General features: G+C 40.1%; 1 protein-coding gene across 1 annotated transcript in view; it reads left to right on the forward strand.

Annotated features, from left to right (window-relative positions):
- The window catches only part of EIPR1 (EARP complex and GARP complex interacting protein 1), a 285,709-nt gene that overhangs the window by 172,560 nt on the left and 94,277 nt on the right, over positions 1 to 18,872 (forward strand). Inside the window, exon 5 of the mRNA XM_073674209.1 lies at positions 17,390 to 17,489. Coding sequence (XP_073530310.1) covers positions 17,390 to 17,489 — 100 coding nt within the window. The remainder of the gene's footprint in view (positions 1 to 17,389; positions 17,490 to 18,872) is intronic.

An 18,872-nucleotide genomic window follows, 5' to 3' on the forward strand; every position in this document is an offset into this window, starting at 1 on the left:
TGGAAGATATGAAGGTTGTGAAGTAGGCCTGTTTAACGGAGTTGAGGGCTGATTTGAATGCGAGTGTTGCTTGTTTGAATGCAGTGAAGTAATCTTGTGTATGTGTTTTCTTCCAACACCGCTCTGCAACCCTTTATGCTTGCCGAAGCTTTTTAGTGAGGTTATTGTGCCAGGGTTGTCTATTGATTTGTCACACTCTGCCATGCACAAGAGGGGCGAGCGAGTCAATTGCTGATGCGAGAGTGGCATTGTAGTAAGCAATGGCGCTATCTGTGTCGTGGTGTGAAGATATGGATGCCAGTGGTAGAATAGAGTCAGAGAGTGTGTGTGTCTAGATGTGCAAGGTTTCTGTGGGGGTGTGCTAGTTGCTGAACATGGGTGACAGGTGAGGAGGACAGGGATGAGAAAGCGAGTAGATGATGGTCAGATAGGGGTGGGGGGGAGATTGAGAGGTTAGGAGCAGAGTCGGGTGAAGATAAGGTCCAGTGGATGTCCGTCTGTGGGGGTGGCTGAGGAGCACCACTGAGTAAATCCCAAAGATGAAGTGAGCGACAGAAGTTTAGAGGCTGCTGACTGGTGTGTATCAGTGGGGATGTTGAAATCGCCCATGATGATGGTGGGAATGTCAGCAGACAGAAAGTGGAAAAGCCAGGTGGAGAATGAAGGTGGTCAATGAAGGGAGTGACCGGGCCCGGAGGTCTGTATATGACAGCCACTTTTAGGTTGAAGGGAGAGTAGATGCAGACAGAGTGGACTTCAAAAGAAGGGAGGGTAGAGGTGGGATAGGGCTAAAGGTGCAGTTGGTAGAAAGGAGAAGACCCACTCCTCCACCACGGCTGTTGCCAGGGTGAGGAGTGTGGGTGAAGTGGAGGCCACCGTAACACAGCGCAGCAAGGGAGGCAGTGTCGGAGGGTGTCAGCCATGTTTCGATGATGCCCAGGAAGGAGAGATTACGAGAGGTAAAGAGGTCGTGAATAACATGTAGCTTATTGCAGACAGAGTGGGCATTCCAGTGTGCTCCAGAGAGAGGGAGTAGAGGGGTGGGCGTCAAGGGCACAGGTTTAACCAAGGAGAGATTGTGGTAGTTTGTATTTGGTTGGGAGCTGTAGGAGGGGGAGTTAGTGAAGGGCGTAAGCTGTGAGGGTCCAGGATCGGGAGATATATCACCAGCAGTGAGAAGAAGCATAGAGAGGGAGAGCAGGTGGGAGAAGGAGAGTGGCTGGCTTGTTTTATGTTTGAGTAGGACTGATCTGAAGTTGAGGAGCAGGTCGGCAGATGAGGTCAGGTGGGGAGGTAAGAGGGAAGGAGAGATGATTATTTGGTTAAAGGGTGCTGGGATTTGGGGATAGCGAAGAAGAGTGAGGATTAGTGGAGCAAAAACTGTAAAGGCATATGTAAGCATGGTGAAAGTGTAAGGGAGAATAGAGAAGCTAAGTACATTTAATAAGTAGTTACTCATACCTTCTGGTCACTTCTGGCCCATTTTTGGCATATTTCTGCAGGTTACTCAAGAGACACACTTATGGAGACAGATCACGGCCATTGACAGGCCTGTATGTCTCAATTTATACAGCTTCCAAAGCACATGGAATAGGAAAGGTGTGAGTAGGAGGGAGGAACCGCAAGGAGACGATTCACAAACACAGGAGGGGATAATTAGGAGAGAGAGGTCGTATAAACAGTTTTGAATGGAGATCAATGAATATGCAGAGTATTGCACATTGACACAGCCTCAGTGCACATGTGTAGATTTCTTTAATTCTGTGTTGCAAGTAAATTTAAAGAGATTGTATGTAATTTGTAATTTATTATCAATCTGTACCATAAGTGATAATTTACTAATCTATAGAAGTCTAAACCCATCTAAATGGAGCAGCCAGAGATGCAGATGTGTTATGTGCAGCATGAGACGGGGCATTATCATGCATGAAAATGATCTTGCTGCGGAATGCACGGTTCTTCTTCTTGAACCATGGAAGGAAGTGCTGTTTGAGAAACTCAACATACATTATGGAGTTCATCTTTACCCCTTCAGGGATCCTAAAAGGGCCGACAATCTCTCTCCCCATGATTCCAGCCCAAAACATTACTCCACCTCCTCCTTGTTAGCGCCGTAGCCGTGTTTGCATGGGGTGTCCATCAACCAGCCATCCTCCACTCCATCCATCTGGACCATCGAGATCATTTCATGCATGATAATGCCCCGTCTCATGCTGCACATAACACATCTGCATCTCTGGCTGCTATGGGCATAAAAGGGGACAAACTTATGGTGTGGCACCCATGCTCCCCTGACCTCAACCCCATTGAGAACCTCTGGAGCTTCATCAAAAGGAGTGTCTATGATGGCGGGAGGCAGGTCACATCTAAGCAACAGCTCTGGGAGGGTATTCTGTCCTCATGCAAAACAATTGAAGCAGAAACCATCCAAAACCTGACAAATTCAATGGATGAGAGAGTTCAGAAGCTCCTTTCGAACAAGCGGTCCTATGTGAAAATGTAACATCACCTAGAATAAAGTTTTGAGTTGAAAACTGTTTGATTTCAGTTTGTAATAACCTGCTAATGCTTATAATTTCAAAAATGACCATTTTTTTTGTTCTTTATTAAAATGAAAAGGTTGAAAACTCTGCTGTGCATAATAATTTGGAACATGCATTTTGAGTGCAGTTTGAGTTTTTTATTTTTTTAAAAAATATACTGTTATCATAGGCAGTTTGTACAAAAACCTTTCAATTGTACTCTAATAGTTATTTGACTGGAAAATTACAATGATTGCAATTCATATAGGTAATTTGGGAAAATCTGAGAAAATATTATTTGCATAATAATTTGGAACACAGTGTAGATTTTGTTCAGCCTTCTAGAATAGAGTCAACAGGAGAAATATTACATTTCACGTGAAATCCTTACGACTAGACAGACTGCCAAAAATGGGGCATGTGGTGCTCTCAAGACACATGTAGGGGTACTTGTCCTTGCCTTTGCTCCACCTCTCTGTTGATTTGTGCATTGACGGGCTTTGGTCATGTAATAGAAACCTAGACTTGATCCCAATTTAAATTGAGACCCCATAGTCAGACAGACTCCTCTGTTTTCGGCCTTGGTTAAAAAAAAAAAAAAAAAATGTCCTTTCCTTTCAGTATTTTTTTAGAGCTGCTCAAGGGCAATGAGGCATTAGAAAATGATACATAATTTTAGTCCAAATCTTCTGTTAAATATTATTTAAGACTGCCCTTTAAAAAAAAAATTCTATGCCACTCACTATATTTAAAGATAATGACTAAATCTTGCAATTTTCATCCATCATAGGCTGACGTTTTCTGTTCTGTAGATATTACTTTTCAGCATCTCATGATCATCACAGGCAGGATTGCAATGACCGATAACATCTCTGTATCCCCCCATAGTACAGAATTTCCACTGACAATAGGTTCCTATGGTCTATGTGGTTCCTACACATTTTTGAGAGCTCAGACGAGACAACATTCCCATAATCATGTGCAGAAAATAGAGTAAAAAAAGTCTACCATGAGAAAACAAAGACAGATTATTTAAAAATAATATAAAATTATATATATCACTATCTGGTTTTAATTGATTATTAAAAATAAGAAATAAAAAAAAAACTTGGATACATTCCCTTTTAGCATAATTTGTCATCCTATTGGTATACTATATACAGTAGCAGGAAGAGCTCTTTAAAGGGTTATTCCCATTTTTATAATTAAATATTGTTGGATAGTACTTGTAAATACACACAATTTTGTAATTTACTGTTTGTTTACATTTTCAGCCATTCTTGAGATATTAACACTTTTGTTTACAGCTCGTTTCCTTGGAGACCGACCACCCTTCCTAGACAACAGAACATACTCATTGCTTACAAACTCTTTTCTGTTAAGCTTGTAAGCACTGTTTTGACGCTGGTCAGAATCACTAGAGAACTTTCTTACTTCCTAATACAGGGCAATGTCCGCATAGTGCTTACAATCTAGACAGCAGCGGTGGTCGGTCTCCTCGGCAACGAGATGTAAATATAGAAAAACAAGTGTTAATATCTCAAAAACGGCTGCAAATTTTTATAAGCTGTAAATTGCAAAAGTTCTTGGTTTTACGAGCGCTATCCAACAATATGCATGTGTGAAGATGGGAATAAGTGCCTTCTGTAACCTGTAGTCAAATGATGGTCCTCCAGATAGGATGTCAGGTTGTTGCTAGGCAATACATTCTGAAGGCTGCAAGAAAGAGATAATTAAAGCTTTAGCATCTTGCAAACATGCAATACAGGTTAATCTGTGTGCCTTGGATTTGAATGACATTTTTGGTGAAAGGTCATAGAGATGATGCATCTGGTGGGAATCCGAATCCAGACTGCTCTGCATCCCGTCCTTTCTTTATTCTTTGCTGTGTCTGTTTATAGCTCTGGCTGCTCCAGGATGGTAGACTGGCTGGTGATTTTCAGCAAGGTTAATGACTGAAGGAATATGTATGGCAGAGGAATACATGTGACTGATCCAATCAGTATGCTTTTCATTCAGTCCTGAGGAGCAAATAGAACGGTGATGTTTTTAAAGTGCCGTCTGAGGAAGTAACAGCTGGGAACCTAGCAAATTGCAGGTCTCCTGATAGGAGCCGTGCGTGTGGAGCAACTACTGCAAAATAATGTGCACTTTTGGCCAGACGCTGATACAAGGTGACCGAAGAGTGAATGTGTGACTTTCTAGACTTCTGCTTGTGTTTCGTGTATGCAGATGTTATGGAGGAGTAGCATTTTGTAAAATAAAAGTAACCTGACAGGTCCGTATTCAGACTAGGAAAAGCCCTTCTCTGACCTTGGTCTATCCCTGCCTGACCATGGAGGTTGGCACCCTGAGATAACGAAATGGTGCCCCCACTCGACGCCAGCTTATCCTGAATGTCATTAGCAGCTCCTAGGATCGCTAGAGTAGCAGGTCCCTAAGGAGTAAAACAACTGCGACCAATACAAGCTACAGCAAAGTGAATGAATCCAACAAATCACCAGCAGGAAACACCAGTAGAAGAAGGTATTTAAGGCTGCACCCAAAAGGTGATAGGACAGACAAACAGTGTGAATGAAAAGACCTGTTACCCAAAACCGACAGAAACAAAGATAACAGAACTATAACACCCAAAGAAAAGGTGAATCTGTTGTGGCTCCGCGAGAAGAGACGCCGACCACAGAACACGGGATCCAGGTTCGAATCTAGAAGCATGAAAGATTTTTAGGCTTGCTCATCAGCACCTATTGAAGAGAAGAGCTGATCTGCAGTACCCGGTAGCGGCTACAGCGGTCCAGCTCTGTACGAGGTTTATATCTGCTCCCGGAGGTGATAACAGCTGATCTGGTGTCAGACCTCACCAACCTTATACCCTTTAGATTTTCCTGACATCTGTTTTAATAAATGCAATAACATATCTGAAGCATCTTTTCTTTAAATGTGAATTGTGCCGTTCCTCTGTTCTTCCTTCAGACAACGTAAGATTTAAGTCCTCAACTTTTACCATTTCCCTTGCGAATGGGATGATCAATGTGGTGAGAGTAATGTTCTAGTTGTAACAATTTATATTTATTATGTTTGCTTATAAAGTGCCACCATATTCCGCAGCTCTTTTAAGACCTTGTCATCACTCTCCAGTGGGGCTCACCATCTAAATTTCCTCTCTGTATATATTTGGATTATGGAAAGAAAGTGAAGTCCCCAGAGAAAAACCAATGATAAACCGTGAGAACATATAAGCTCCCCATGCAGACGCTGACCCCAGCGCTGTGAAGCAATACTGCTAACCACAGAGCCACCATGCTTTTGGCAATGTCTGCCCAACTGCTGGGACATTCACCATAGCCTAACACGTGGACATATTCATGAGAACTTTTCAATTCCATGCCTATGTTGGTACTTGCATCAGAGCCCCATACACTGCCATGGAGTTTTGCCGCAATTTCTGCAAAGTGATAGGTCTGTAGTGGAGCTTTTATAAAATGGGGGTTTAATCACCAGTATTTCTTTATGGGAAAATTAATTTAAAGGGAATCTGTTACCAGATGTTTGCTACATCATCTGAAAGCAGCATAATGTAGGGAAAGAGACCCTTATTCCAGCGATATATCACTTAGTTTACTGGGTGCAGTAGTTGTGATACTATCAGAGTGTTTAGATGTAGCATAGCGCAGGAAGCTATCCCCGCCAGCACTTTATGTGTACATTGTATGTTGGCACGTGAGCTGCAGTCCTGTAGTGATAATCTCCTGCTGATAAAACCCTCATTATATGGAAACAACAGCACACAGCCTAATAAATGACACATCGCTGAAATCTGTGTCTCAGCCTCTGCCTCATGTTGTCCTCAAATTAAATAGCAAAAACCTGGCGACACATTCCCTTTAAGCTTGGTGCAGGCTCACTTGGCTACACTGAAAGGGAAGTAGTAAGAAAATGTCTGCCACCATAGTCATTACTGTGTCGCATATCTCCAGTTTTGACAGCTTCCAGAGAATCCTATATACATACGTGGGAATAGTATTAGTAGATCTATTTTTGCTGCAGTTTTATCAGCTTTAGACTTCGGATTTTATAACCCTTTAAGCCCCCCGTCCCCCCACTCGAGTTACCTCAGCCAGACATAACACACACAGCTCTGGTGACCTATATAAGGTTGTGGTTGAATAAAGCATTAGTTTTTCTGGCTGTAAGTACCCTAGTAAAATGAGGCAGTACATCAGCAGCGCTTTTCTCGCTGTGAAGTGTGGTAAAACTGATGCTGTTAAGGACAGAAGAAAGATGAAGTCGTGTTCTGGTTATATGCACGGTCTAAGCACAGCGAGACAGAGAGAGACAGCAGGCACTAAAATCCTTTGCAAGAAGATAAATTAGAGCAAGAAAGCACTCAGTGGAAATCCTGTGAGCAGCATCAGCAGCATTTTCAGGAGAAAACAGCGGCAGCGAGAACAGCCTGGCGGGTTTTAAAGGTCACATCATCTTTCGCAAATTATAAATCAGTCAGAGAGAATTAGCCATCCAGGATGCTCTTGTCTTTCCACCAGAGTGCTTTTCTGCTGCAGTGCATTAAATTAAAAAATAAATAAATATATATATCCTCGGGTTGCCTGGATAGTCAACCGAAACGCTGACTGGAAGCAAGCTGGGAGGAGGAAAATGGGGATGTATGTTCTGTCTCCAGAGTGTACAGGTGGAGCTCCAGTACTGGCAGGCTACCACCCATCCACCACAGCCCTGCCCTCTGGTACACCATGTCATATCGGATATGTCATTCTGATTTGCTGCTCTGATCCATTTGTTGGATGTCATAAACATTAGTAAATTACTTTTTTGGTGGCAGACTGACTCTGTACTAGCCTCCGAGTGGATACAGTTGGTCAAACCAATTGTGGTTGTATACTATTCTAATATTGGTGATATTAAAGGGGTTGTCCGGTCCAAATCGATAAATCTGCAGTCACCCTGTGTGATTATACACTTCTGAATCCCCCCAGCGAACGCACTGTGCGCCGCGTGGATTCCCCTGGTTTCTGGGCCGACATCGGAGGATATGTATGTGTTATACACACTCCCGTCCAGTGGGTGCAGCCTCGTTCCATACACTTGTATGAAGCAAGGCTGTGCCTTCTAATCAGCCACGCCAACTGGACGGCCGTGTTACTAGTAGGCTGCGCCCAGTGGACGGGCTCTGTCCGGGAGCATGTATAACGCATACTTTCCTCTGTACCGGCTCAGAAACCGTCAAATCTCCTCAGTGCACATTGTGTGCTGGGGGGATTCATAAGTCTGCAGTTACACAGAGTGACTGCAGACCTATCGATTTGGACCGAACAGCCCTTTTAATGATATCCCAATGTAAAAGAACCTGTTGGTTCACCAATATTCATTCACTATTAATTCATCTTAAACTCAATCACGGCTGCAGTCCATGAAATAACACTGGGTATATATATATTTCTAGCTTAAGTATACAGCCATTAAAATATAGCTCATGGCTTCCCCAACATGTTTCACCTAACTGGCGTCATCAGGGGATTGAGGCTTAAATTATATTTCACAGACTGCGGCCATGAAATTAATGATATCCCAATGTAAATTAACCTATTGTCAGTTCATTCACTATTAATTCATCTTGTTCATTTCAATCACGGCTGAAGTCAATGAAATAATACAGGATATATAGAAAAAAACCACCTCTCCCCTGATGAAGCCACAGGTGTAGTGGCGATACGTGTGGGGTCGGGCTTGTTTGATCCTCTCTGTAGACCTTTACAGGTCACCTATGGTCTGAGTATATGGTTCCCCAGCATTGCTTCTAGCTGCTGCTAGCAGCGTTTAACATTTGCATTTTTTTGCTTTTTATCCTATATAATTGTGCCAGCAGCATCTATTAATTCTGTATAGGATATTTTTTGGTAGCAATGGTTATGAAATAGTGGAATAACTACCTTTAGCACATGCACTTTATTTTTTGCATGCTTGTACTTGATAACTAATGCTGTTTATGCACTTCTTTCACGTGGTCATTTGCACATCTTCTTTTGCGATTATGCTTATGGAAATATTATGATGCATTCTATGTGGGGGAACAATTTATTGTTTTGTGACATAATCTCATATACTTAAAAAGATTTGAGGATTGACCGGAACATTACAAAGTGTGGTCCTGTATATTTGTATAGCACCTTTTGCTTTTTTAATTGTTTTTGAACTTGTTGATTTGGTTTGTTTTGTTTAATAAAATATTTTCTGATTCTATTTGGTGATCCCCGTCAGTGCATACTGCTTTTTTTCTCTGTATACTATTTGATACTGGGTATATTATATTTTTAGCGTATTGATTCCATTAAAATATAGCTCATATCTTCCCCATCATGTTTCACCTAACCGGCATCATCAGGGGATTGAGGCTTTAATTATATGCAGCCGTGATCAAGTTTAAGAAGATGAATAAATAGTGAATGAATATTGGTAAACCGACAACTGGTTCATTTAAATTGGGATATCATTAATATTGTCAATATTAGAATAATATACAACCACAATTGGAATTATTAGGGTTAGCTTCTAATATTGTGCATGACAAAAGTTAGGTTTTATTCACAATCTCCAAGATAGGGGTCTTTTTTGCCCTTTGGGCAATTTGGTTGTGATAGAGTTGGTATGCGAGTTTGACATAAAGTTGAAATATTGGGTTCTAGTTTTAGAACAGTGCATTGTTCCTCTCTGAAATCGGCGTAAAGTCCTCTTGAATTTTTATTCCTTTAGTTTTAATAATAATAATAATAATAATACTTTTAATTAAGAGTTTGTTTCTGGATATTTGGAGTGTACATCACAGAGAAAGAAAATTTGCAGCCTTGTGAAGACTCTGATCACAATGGTCTGGGCAATTTTTTAGGCTCTGTTCACACTGGCTGCAATTTTAGACACATTTGTTACAGAAGTCTTACAGATTCCTTTGATTTTAAGTAGGACTTTACATGGGACAGCTCTCCTGACACTGAACATCTTTTCTTTGAGGCTTCTAATTTCTCTGTTATTTAAATTAAACAAATGAATAAATTGACAGCTGGGTTTTAGCACTGATTGAACACATCCTATTAAAAAGGACCTTGGTAACACCCAATTCCTAATTCATACATTTAAAGAAGTAGTAACAGAGGATGTACACAAGTTAAGGCAAGATGCTCCAGAATAGCAAGTTGCATGTATTTACCGCAATCTGAAGAAAGACAATATGTCCTCTTTAAATTTTAGCAGCACTACATTGTTCCTTCCTAATTGAAAGAATCCTTTCTAAAGTACAAGCAAAGAGGATCATTTTTTTTTTTTAACAATTAAATTATTATTTTTTTAATATTTGCTTCTTTTCCCACTTGTCAGAAACTTATTTTACTACACTGTTAAATTAACTCTCAAAAACTGCTCTAATCTGTTTACTGTTCTGTCTTCAGTCTGTCTTTAAATGGAAGCAGAGAAAAGCAAAATAAAACTGTTGAGGCTTCTAGTGCAAAAGTAAAAGTCACATGAAAGTGCAGTTACACTGTAAGTTTCTGTTTTTTGAATGTTTTTTTTTAAAGACACACTCCCATCAAAGTTTTTGTCCTTTTAATATATTGCACTCATCATATTATATAGCACTGTGTACTTACAGTTGCTCATTTTGCCTTTCTACCAAGTAAATTCTTCTCTTTTCTCTGCTCTATGTAAAAACAGTAAGTCTCCTTTCCCTGCATAAATCATTCCCCTCTTTAACTCCTGATCCAGCTGCTCCCTCCACCCCTTGCTAGGGACTTTTGCAGTGACTGATGACTCATACATGGAAAATTGAACTTCTGTTTCTACATAGAGCTTAGAAGGATTCAGCTAGTCAGTTATTAATCACATGATGTCATCGACCTAAAGGAAAACAGAAGAATTAACCAAATAGAAGGTCAAAATGAGCAATTGTAAGTACACAGTGCCATATAATATGATTATTGCAATATATTAATAGTAGGGATGAGCGGACTCGTGGAAGTTTGGGTTCGGACAAACTTTAATCCAAAGTGCGGTTCGGGTACCAGAACTTGACCCGAACGTGACCCCGAAACTTATGTAAGTCAATGGGGACCAGAACTTTAATGCTATAAAATGGTTGTAGCAAGGGCTAGGGGGCTGCACAAGGAAGCAAAATGGGGGTTAGAGCAGGACAATTGCCCTGCAAACAAATGTGGTTGGTCAAAATTACTTAAAAATAAGATAGAATAAAAAATGCTAATCTTGAACCAGGAGGCGGGGGTCCAAGTGTAGGAGTGGAGCAGTGCCTTGTGTGTAGTTTACTGTACTTGTTAATAAATTAATGTAAATTAAAAAAGCGATGTGGGGTCCCCCGTATTTTTAATAACCAGAAAAGGGAAACAGACAGCTGGTCTTTTTATGCTGGGAAAGGGACAATATCCATGGAGCTTCACAGCCTAATAATATCCCCCAGCTGTCTGTTTTGCCTTTGATGGTTATTAAAAATGGGGGGACCCAAAAATTGATGTGGAGCCCCTCCTATTTTTAATAACCAGCTAAGGCAAAGCAGACACCTGGAGGCTGATATTAATAGTCTGGGAAGGTCCATGGATATTGGGGCGGCTGAGGGCTTTTCTTATTAGGAGGTGGAGGTCCAAGTGGAGGAGTGGAGCAGTGCCTTGCTTATGTAGTTTATTGTGCTGGTTGATAAATAAATATAAATGAAAAAGACGTGGGGTCCTCCCTATTTTTAATAACCAGTCAAGGGAAACAGACAGCTGTGAGGTCTAATTATGCTGGGTAGGAGCCAATATCCCAGCATAATAAGACCAGCAGTCTGGTTATTAAAAATAGGGGGGACTAAACATCATTTTTTTGTATCCCCCCATTTTTAATAATCGGCAGAGGGCAAAACAGACAGCTGGAGGTTGATATTAATAGGCTGGGAAGGTCCATGAATATTGACCCCCCTTCCCAGCTTAATAAGACCAGCTCACAGCTGTTTGCTTTCCCTTGGCTGATTATTAAAAATGGGGGGGACCCCACATAGTTTTTTTAATTATTTATTTCACACTGTCCCTACGCTAATCAGAGCACAATAGCGGTGTCACCAGTGATCCAGCGTTTATACAGGCTGGGTCACATGTTGCACCGGCCAATCACGGCCATACCAATATTTAGTATGGCTGTGATGCCTCCAGAAGTGCTCACAGCCTAAAAGCTTGTTGATTGGGTGTGCTGCAGCCTTTCAACAAACTTTATTCGGCACCGAACCCAAACAGTAAAATGGATTTCCGGGAAAAAGTCCGTGTTTGGAGTTCGGTACCGGACACTAGGTGTCCGGTAAGAACTCTGAACTTTACAGTTAGGATTCCCTCATCCCTAATTAAGAGGATGAAAACTTTGTTGGGTGTGCTTCTTTAACAGGTTTGCCAAAAAGACACTTCAGAAACTGGAATGACTGATAAAGATTATAAGTACTCAATGATTTATGGGCATTGGTTAATCCTGCTAACTAGAATTAGTAGAGCATGTTGTGCTTTTCAACTCCTTTCCAAAATTTGTTGTATATGTACATTGTAGGTCGGGTGCGCGTGTATAGAGTGGACTCAGGAGTTTACATCTTTCTTGTGTAAACCTGCCCTTTCTAAGGCTATGTTCCCATTGCTGTCAGAACTATAATTTTCGTTACATCACATTTGATAGCAAGAATATCGCATTGAGTATGTGCACACTGAGTCTTTTTGTAGTGTTTTCACTGCCGAAACTGCATGGTTTTGGGGGAGTAGTTTTGAGATTTGAAGGAGGATTTGGAGAGTTTCTGCTCAGTTTCTGTTCCAAAAACTCCTCAAAAAATCTCTGTGTGCACACAGATGTTGATTAGAATGCTATCCTTGCCTTAGAAACTCCAAATATCACTTAGAACCTCTACATTGTCAATGGGTACCATTGGGTTCTTGTATGAACGACCTGGCAAGATGTTGTATATACTGAAGTGAAATGAAGCCAATGTCATATTGAAGTAGAAACATTGGCTTATATGCACAATTTTAGAATGGTCTGTAGAGCTCCTGATTTTCAAAGATGATCAAGACATTTGTCAGTATCTGTGTATAAAGTGATCCTTTCCACTCTACAGTTATGTGATTATTTTTTCCTTGCATATTTGCAGCAGATTCAAATCTGCAGCATGTCAATTTTTGCAGTGTTTTTCACCTACACTAATGAGCGGGAAAAAAATATGCAAAAAAAACGCTAGTCAAAAACGCGAATATTTTACTCCACGTTTTTCCTGCCAACACATCAGGATTTACAGCAGAATTTCTGCAAGGAACAAATAAGCAAAGTGTGCGTGACATTTCAGAAATTGGTACTGTCAAACACTGCGTATTTTCTGCTCAAATCCATGGGGGAAAAAATATAACAAAAACTGAATGTGTGCACATAACTTACCATATTTTTTTTCTGATTATTTGTTCTAATGGTGAGATGTAGAAAACAATCCTTCCAATCTTAATAAGAATAATCTTTTTAGAAGGAAATTATGTACTTTTTAACTATTTTGAATTTTTTTTCTTTTCATTTATGTTGAAATTGATGCAAATTAATTGCCTCACACATATTAACTGCTTGTTCCCCTTTACCGTTACATAAGTCTACAACTTTCTCTACCTACTGGTAGCTTACTAATATTTTATATGACCTTTAATAGCTTGCTTAGTAAATCTGATTTATTGGAGATCTTTCACAAACCAGTCTGAACGTGCACTCCATAGTTGTCGTCTTCTTAGATGGGCGAACATCTAGACATATTTACTTCAATAAAAAGTACAACTGGACTCTCAAAATAGATTTTAGATTAAATTTATTATAACCAACCCATAAGAGAGTCTCCTTAATTTAACACGCATGTGTGTAGCAAAGCCAGGTAGGACTGGGTTAAATCCTAACACTGCTGGTCTTGATTAGATGCACCTGGCTAGCTTTGGCTAAGAACCAGGAAATGGGTTCACCTTGTGTCAGTCTGCTGGGGGGGGGTTGAACAGAGTGGAGTGTGTTGAAGCTGGTGAGTGACCAGCCAAAATGTGAGCTGCAACTGGGAGAGACACAAGGCGGAGTCTCTCTCTGAATGAAGACTGCACGGGTGAGCTAGGAAAGCTGAGCAGTCTGTGTGCTGTAGCTGCAGAGTAACGTGTGGAAGCTTCAGCCTGTTCAGTGTGAACTCTGCATGCAGTTGAACACTTCTGTTTGGCGGTGAAAACTGCTTGAGCTCAGGCTGAAGGTGATACCGAGACTGGTAGGTGTTATGATCTGCAACAAGTACTAAGGAAAGATAGGGGAAAGCTATCCCTATGGTAAGACTAAGCTGAATCCCTATGATGTAGCGGGCTGACTGTTCCTAGCGAACAGACCCGCCTTAGTCCTCGGCTAGTCTGAATGAAGACCTATAGCATAAGGGGAGGGATCCCTAAAAGAACTAAGGACTGGGACAAAAATGGGACACCTCCTAAACAGAGAAGTTGTTGCGGAACACAAAAAGACAAACTGACAAAAAGGTACTAGAGGTCCCAGAAGGACCAAGCGAACTGACAGAGAAAGGCACAGAAGCACCTGGCTAGAGAAACAGTCAAACACTGAAGTCCAGCACAGCCAAAAGGGCGGAGCTGGAATATAAAGGCAGATGGTCACGTGACCGCAAAACACAAGATGGAAAAAACAAACTGGAGGGTTCTTACAGTAGGACAGTGCATCTTCTGTGTGTAAAGTTTGCTCCAGGAGAAAGGACTGTAATTGGTTTGGGTGGGTCCACACTTTATCTGTGCCTGCTGAATGTTTACTTGCTGTTATATCTCCGTGTACAGAGGAGACTGTTTTAGTTATGAATCGCTTGGAGTTTTATAATGGCATTAAAACTGTGTGTTTGGACCTAAACCGCCTTGCCTGTGTGAATGCTGCCTACTGCTGAGCGTGAATCCCTACATGAGTTATGAAGGCTTGTGTTTCCAAGGACTTCTCTTATATTATACAATGTACCTTTTAGTTAAACTTTTTTCTCATACCCTTCCTTCTTAAATTCAAGTGATGTTCACATCTAATTCGGGATGTGAATGTCATCATCTTGGAAGAGTGGTGACCTGTGCACTTGTGTTATTCTAAAAAGTGTATCGAAGGATGTGTGATGGGAGCAGTGTAATCATGAGATTGGAAGGCTGGAGGATGTCAATCACCGATAAGGAGTGGGGTTCTCAATCAGTCCAGTGCATCTATATGTGAGGCTGCAATACTGATTCTTGGAGATCATAATGGCCTACACGCTATAATAACTGTTATCATCCAGATTTTATGTTTTAAGAATCAGGAGGTAAACCCTAGGCTTGTTGAAATACATAGAAAAAGTAAGATCTGTGAATTTTAGTGCCAGAAGTGAGTTTTACTGTTCCTTAGCATAGATTTTTATAAGAAAGAGACTAATTCTGTATCTTGCAATATACAAAGCTGTCGAAACAAAAGTTCTAATTATCCCCTTACCGCCACACCGAATTTTCGCATCTTTGTCATGTGGTAATAACTTGGAATGCTTCTACATACAATACTGTGCAAAAGTCTTAGGAAGGTGTAGAAAAAATGCTGCAAAGTTTGAAATTTTTCAAAAATAGAAATTCTATTAGTTTATTTTTATCAATTAACAAAAATGCAAAGTGAAGGAATAAATGTGAAATCCGAATCAAATCAACATTTAGAGTGACAGCACTTTGCCTTCAAAACAGCAACGAAACATCAATTCTTCTAGGTACAATTCCACACAGTTTATGAAGTAAGTTATCAGGGAAGTTGTTCCAAACATTTTGGAGAAGTAACTACATATCTTCTGTAGATTTAGGCTTGTGCAAATCCTTCTCTCTTCATGTAATGCCAAACTTGATGATGTTGAAATCAGGGCTCTGTAGGGGCCATATCATCATTTCCAGGACTCCTTGTTCCTCTTTACCCTGAAGATAGTTCTTTATATGCTATGCATGTTTGGAATTAGATTCTTAGCATAAAGGACATTATTAATCTTGACCAAATTCCATTTTCTGAAATAGGTTCCAAACTTCCACCATTTACAAAATCTACTATTTGGGGACCTATTCACTTTTGAATTGATTTTGAGGGATCTGTATATTGGAAAAACCCAACAAGTGATACCATATTAATGACTGCACCCTTCAAAGCATTCAAAACCGCTGTCAAGAAGTTTGATAGCCCTTCGTTTTTAAGTAATTAATACAAAGTGGAATGAAAAATTGCATTTTTTTTCACTAAAATGTTGCATTAGCTGCAATTTTTTCATTTATACAAACCATACAATTTGTTAAGAAATATTTCTCGAATGCGGCAGTAACTCATATGTAGTCGGAAGCTACAATGTGCCCAGCTTGTGCTTCTGGAGACACAACCCATATAAATTAAGTTGATTATCCGCACTAAAGCAATGCTCTACATGTGGACAGCGGGGAAGGGGCCTTCAATTTTGTAAGCCCAGATTTTGAGGTTCTTTACTCTTAACAATTTGGGACGCCCCTCAGAAGAAGCAATGGCGAAACGCCGTCATCGAGGATCCGCACACATATGGACTTGCCAGCATATAGTGAGTGCCACCAGTCTTTGCCACTGTGCTGTTTTCTCTATCCATGTGCACTATGCACTTTACTTAGATCAGCCTTTTTACTACTCCACAGCTCTGATAGGGAAGAATTACTATTGTTAGGGAGCTGACCTGCACCTGTGGGCTTTTCTTGGTCATTTGTTGCACTATGCACTTTATTTCTGGCCTCCTTGGGTACTTAGGTTGGCTTAGACCCTTTACTATGTGTTTTTTCTCCTAAGTCTTTTTCTTTTAGACTTTAAATAGTTCCAATTTTGACAGAAGGTTTAAGCTGTACAGAGAATATATATGTGATAATTGGTTGTTCAAGGTCCACTATTACTTCGGGTTATACCGTTGACAACTGAAGCCATAGCTCTTTAAATTGTGCTTTTTGTGAAGTCTATATGTGGATGGGTTAAATGGTTCCCTGTGTTTTATGAATTATCATATGGTTTAAATTCTATTAATAAAGATTTCATTTTTTATGCTGATTTTCATTTCTCTTCTTTGTTTCTTTACTGCGTATTGAGATTCAGAACTGTGTTGATTTATTCGTTATCGAAGAGTGTTTAATCACTATTTTCTTGACATTAGTGTTTAATATGTTTAATGAATACTTGGACTCCTAAACAATGCTGGAAGATTTTTTTTTCTTAGAGTTCTGCATTCATGTTATTTTTTAGACATTTAGGAATAAATTGACAACTGGGCGTTACCAGTTGAGGGTGTGTCCGATCAGTGCTGCTAATAACAGAATGTGTAGACACACTCCTCTAGGAAAAGGAGAAGGGTAACACCCAATTGTCAATTCATAAAAATTCAGGAGTAATAATAGAGGAGCAGCACACTGCAGAAATATATGAAAACCTAATTCAGCCATGTTATTTTATGGCAAGTATTGACTGAAACAGACGTATCTGACATGGTGACAGGTCCTCTTTATTATTATAATGCGGGAACCTCTTATGGCCACCACACAGGGCGCTTAGGAGCTTATAGCGTAGTGTTTGCTTATTGATTTTGCTTTATGAATGGGATGTTGTAAGCTCCTGGGCTCTCTACCCCTTTGTAGTGCCTGAATCTGAATTATTTCATTCTCTATCTAGCTGGAGATTGGGGGGCCCTGTATGAGAACCTTAAATAACAGTGTGAATGTGGGACATTCACTTTACACATCGTTGTCTCATAAGGTGAATGGTAACAGCCTTTACGTATCTGTCTCTATTTCTTTTAGTGTCACTTGGGAACCATTGGGCGACGGGAAAAAAATGATGTCTCTGGCGGATAATTACTTGATGATCTGGGATTTACAAGAAAGCTCTACAAAAGCTACGGTAAGTAAGCCTCCTAAAGCTACATCTCAACCTTTTTATTTGTCATGTTGTTTGTAGGAGTCTAGGTGACAGCTAAGCTTCATTCTCGCATAACTCTTATTATGTATAAAAACTCTCTCATACAAACTTAAAAGGGTTATTCAGGACTTCATTTTTTTTTTTTTTTTTTTACTACAGGCGTAAGAACTAACAGGCAAGCTACCTACCTGGCTTTTGTGACCGGCACCGAACTCTGCCGGCACAGTGCTGTGCTGATGTCGTGTCGACAGAGCAGAGTCTTCTCTTCCGCTCTGCTCTGTCGACGAGACAAATCTGCCGACGTCATACTGATTGACAGCCAGTTCCCGCTGCCTGACTACGGGAAGTCGGTTGTTAACTGGATCTCTGCTCTGAACTGGCGCAGGGAAGAGGAGGCAGGTAGTTCTTTATGTTAGGAACTACCTGCCTGTTACTTTTTAAGCCCATAGTAAAAAAAAAAGGTCCTGGTGATAAACCTCTTTAACCCATTTTCAACAGAGGACATTTTTTTTTGTGTTTTCAAACTCTCAATTTCATTTTTTTTAGTTTTTTTTTTATGCCATCAACTGTTTAAAATAAAGAATTACAGTTATGAGACCTATACATTACAGGCGCTTGTTTTTTTTTTGGGGGGGGGTCGAGCATTCGTTAATATTGATAATGGTGCCTTTTTTGGGGGTACATACAATTTTATGGTCCCTTTTTATTCAAGTAAATTAAAATTGGCAATTCTAAGATTTGTATATATTTACATTTTATTTCGTTCCATCTTTAGAGTTCTGACATTTATGGAAGTAACAATATTAAGTGAGGGATATAGAGTTGAATTGGAGCAAAAAAGAAAAAAAAGCCTGAAAGGGATAAACTGAAGCAATCAGAGCTATGTACAGATCACTGCAGTTGCAGCCTGCTGCCACCTGTACTTTACAGCCAGCACTGAATGCAGCATCCTTAATTGTGACATAGACATAATTGTCCAAGTAACGTTTTTGATGCATTTTATGCATTTTTTAATGGAAAAAAAAAACAGCTTTTTACAGTAACAACAACATTTTTTTTCTTTAAAATTCTTTTTATTAGGAGATTTTTACAGTATAGGAAACAAGGGGTCAGGAAAGGGATGAAGGGAAAGGAAACAACATTTTTTTTTCAACGCAGCACGTGAATTATTTTAGGATTTTTACAGTTGTTTTTCTCCATTAAGATCAAAATGGCTTAGGAATAAATGACACATCATAAACCGCATCACAAATACACAACACATTTTGCTATGGTTTTCTGGTCATACCTTGCATTTTTAATGCAGAGACAAACTTATTATTAATGCTATGTATTAATATACCTTAAAGGGGTGGTCCAAGCCTA

Source organism: Phyllobates terribilis, unplaced genomic scaffold (genome assembly GCF_046119375.1).
Source record: "Phyllobates terribilis strain yellow unplaced genomic scaffold, ASM4611937v1 Scaffold_3__8_contigs__length_932513732, whole genome shotgun sequence".
NCBI classification, from domain to species: Eukaryota; Metazoa; Chordata; class Amphibia; order Anura; family Dendrobatidae; genus Phyllobates; species Phyllobates terribilis.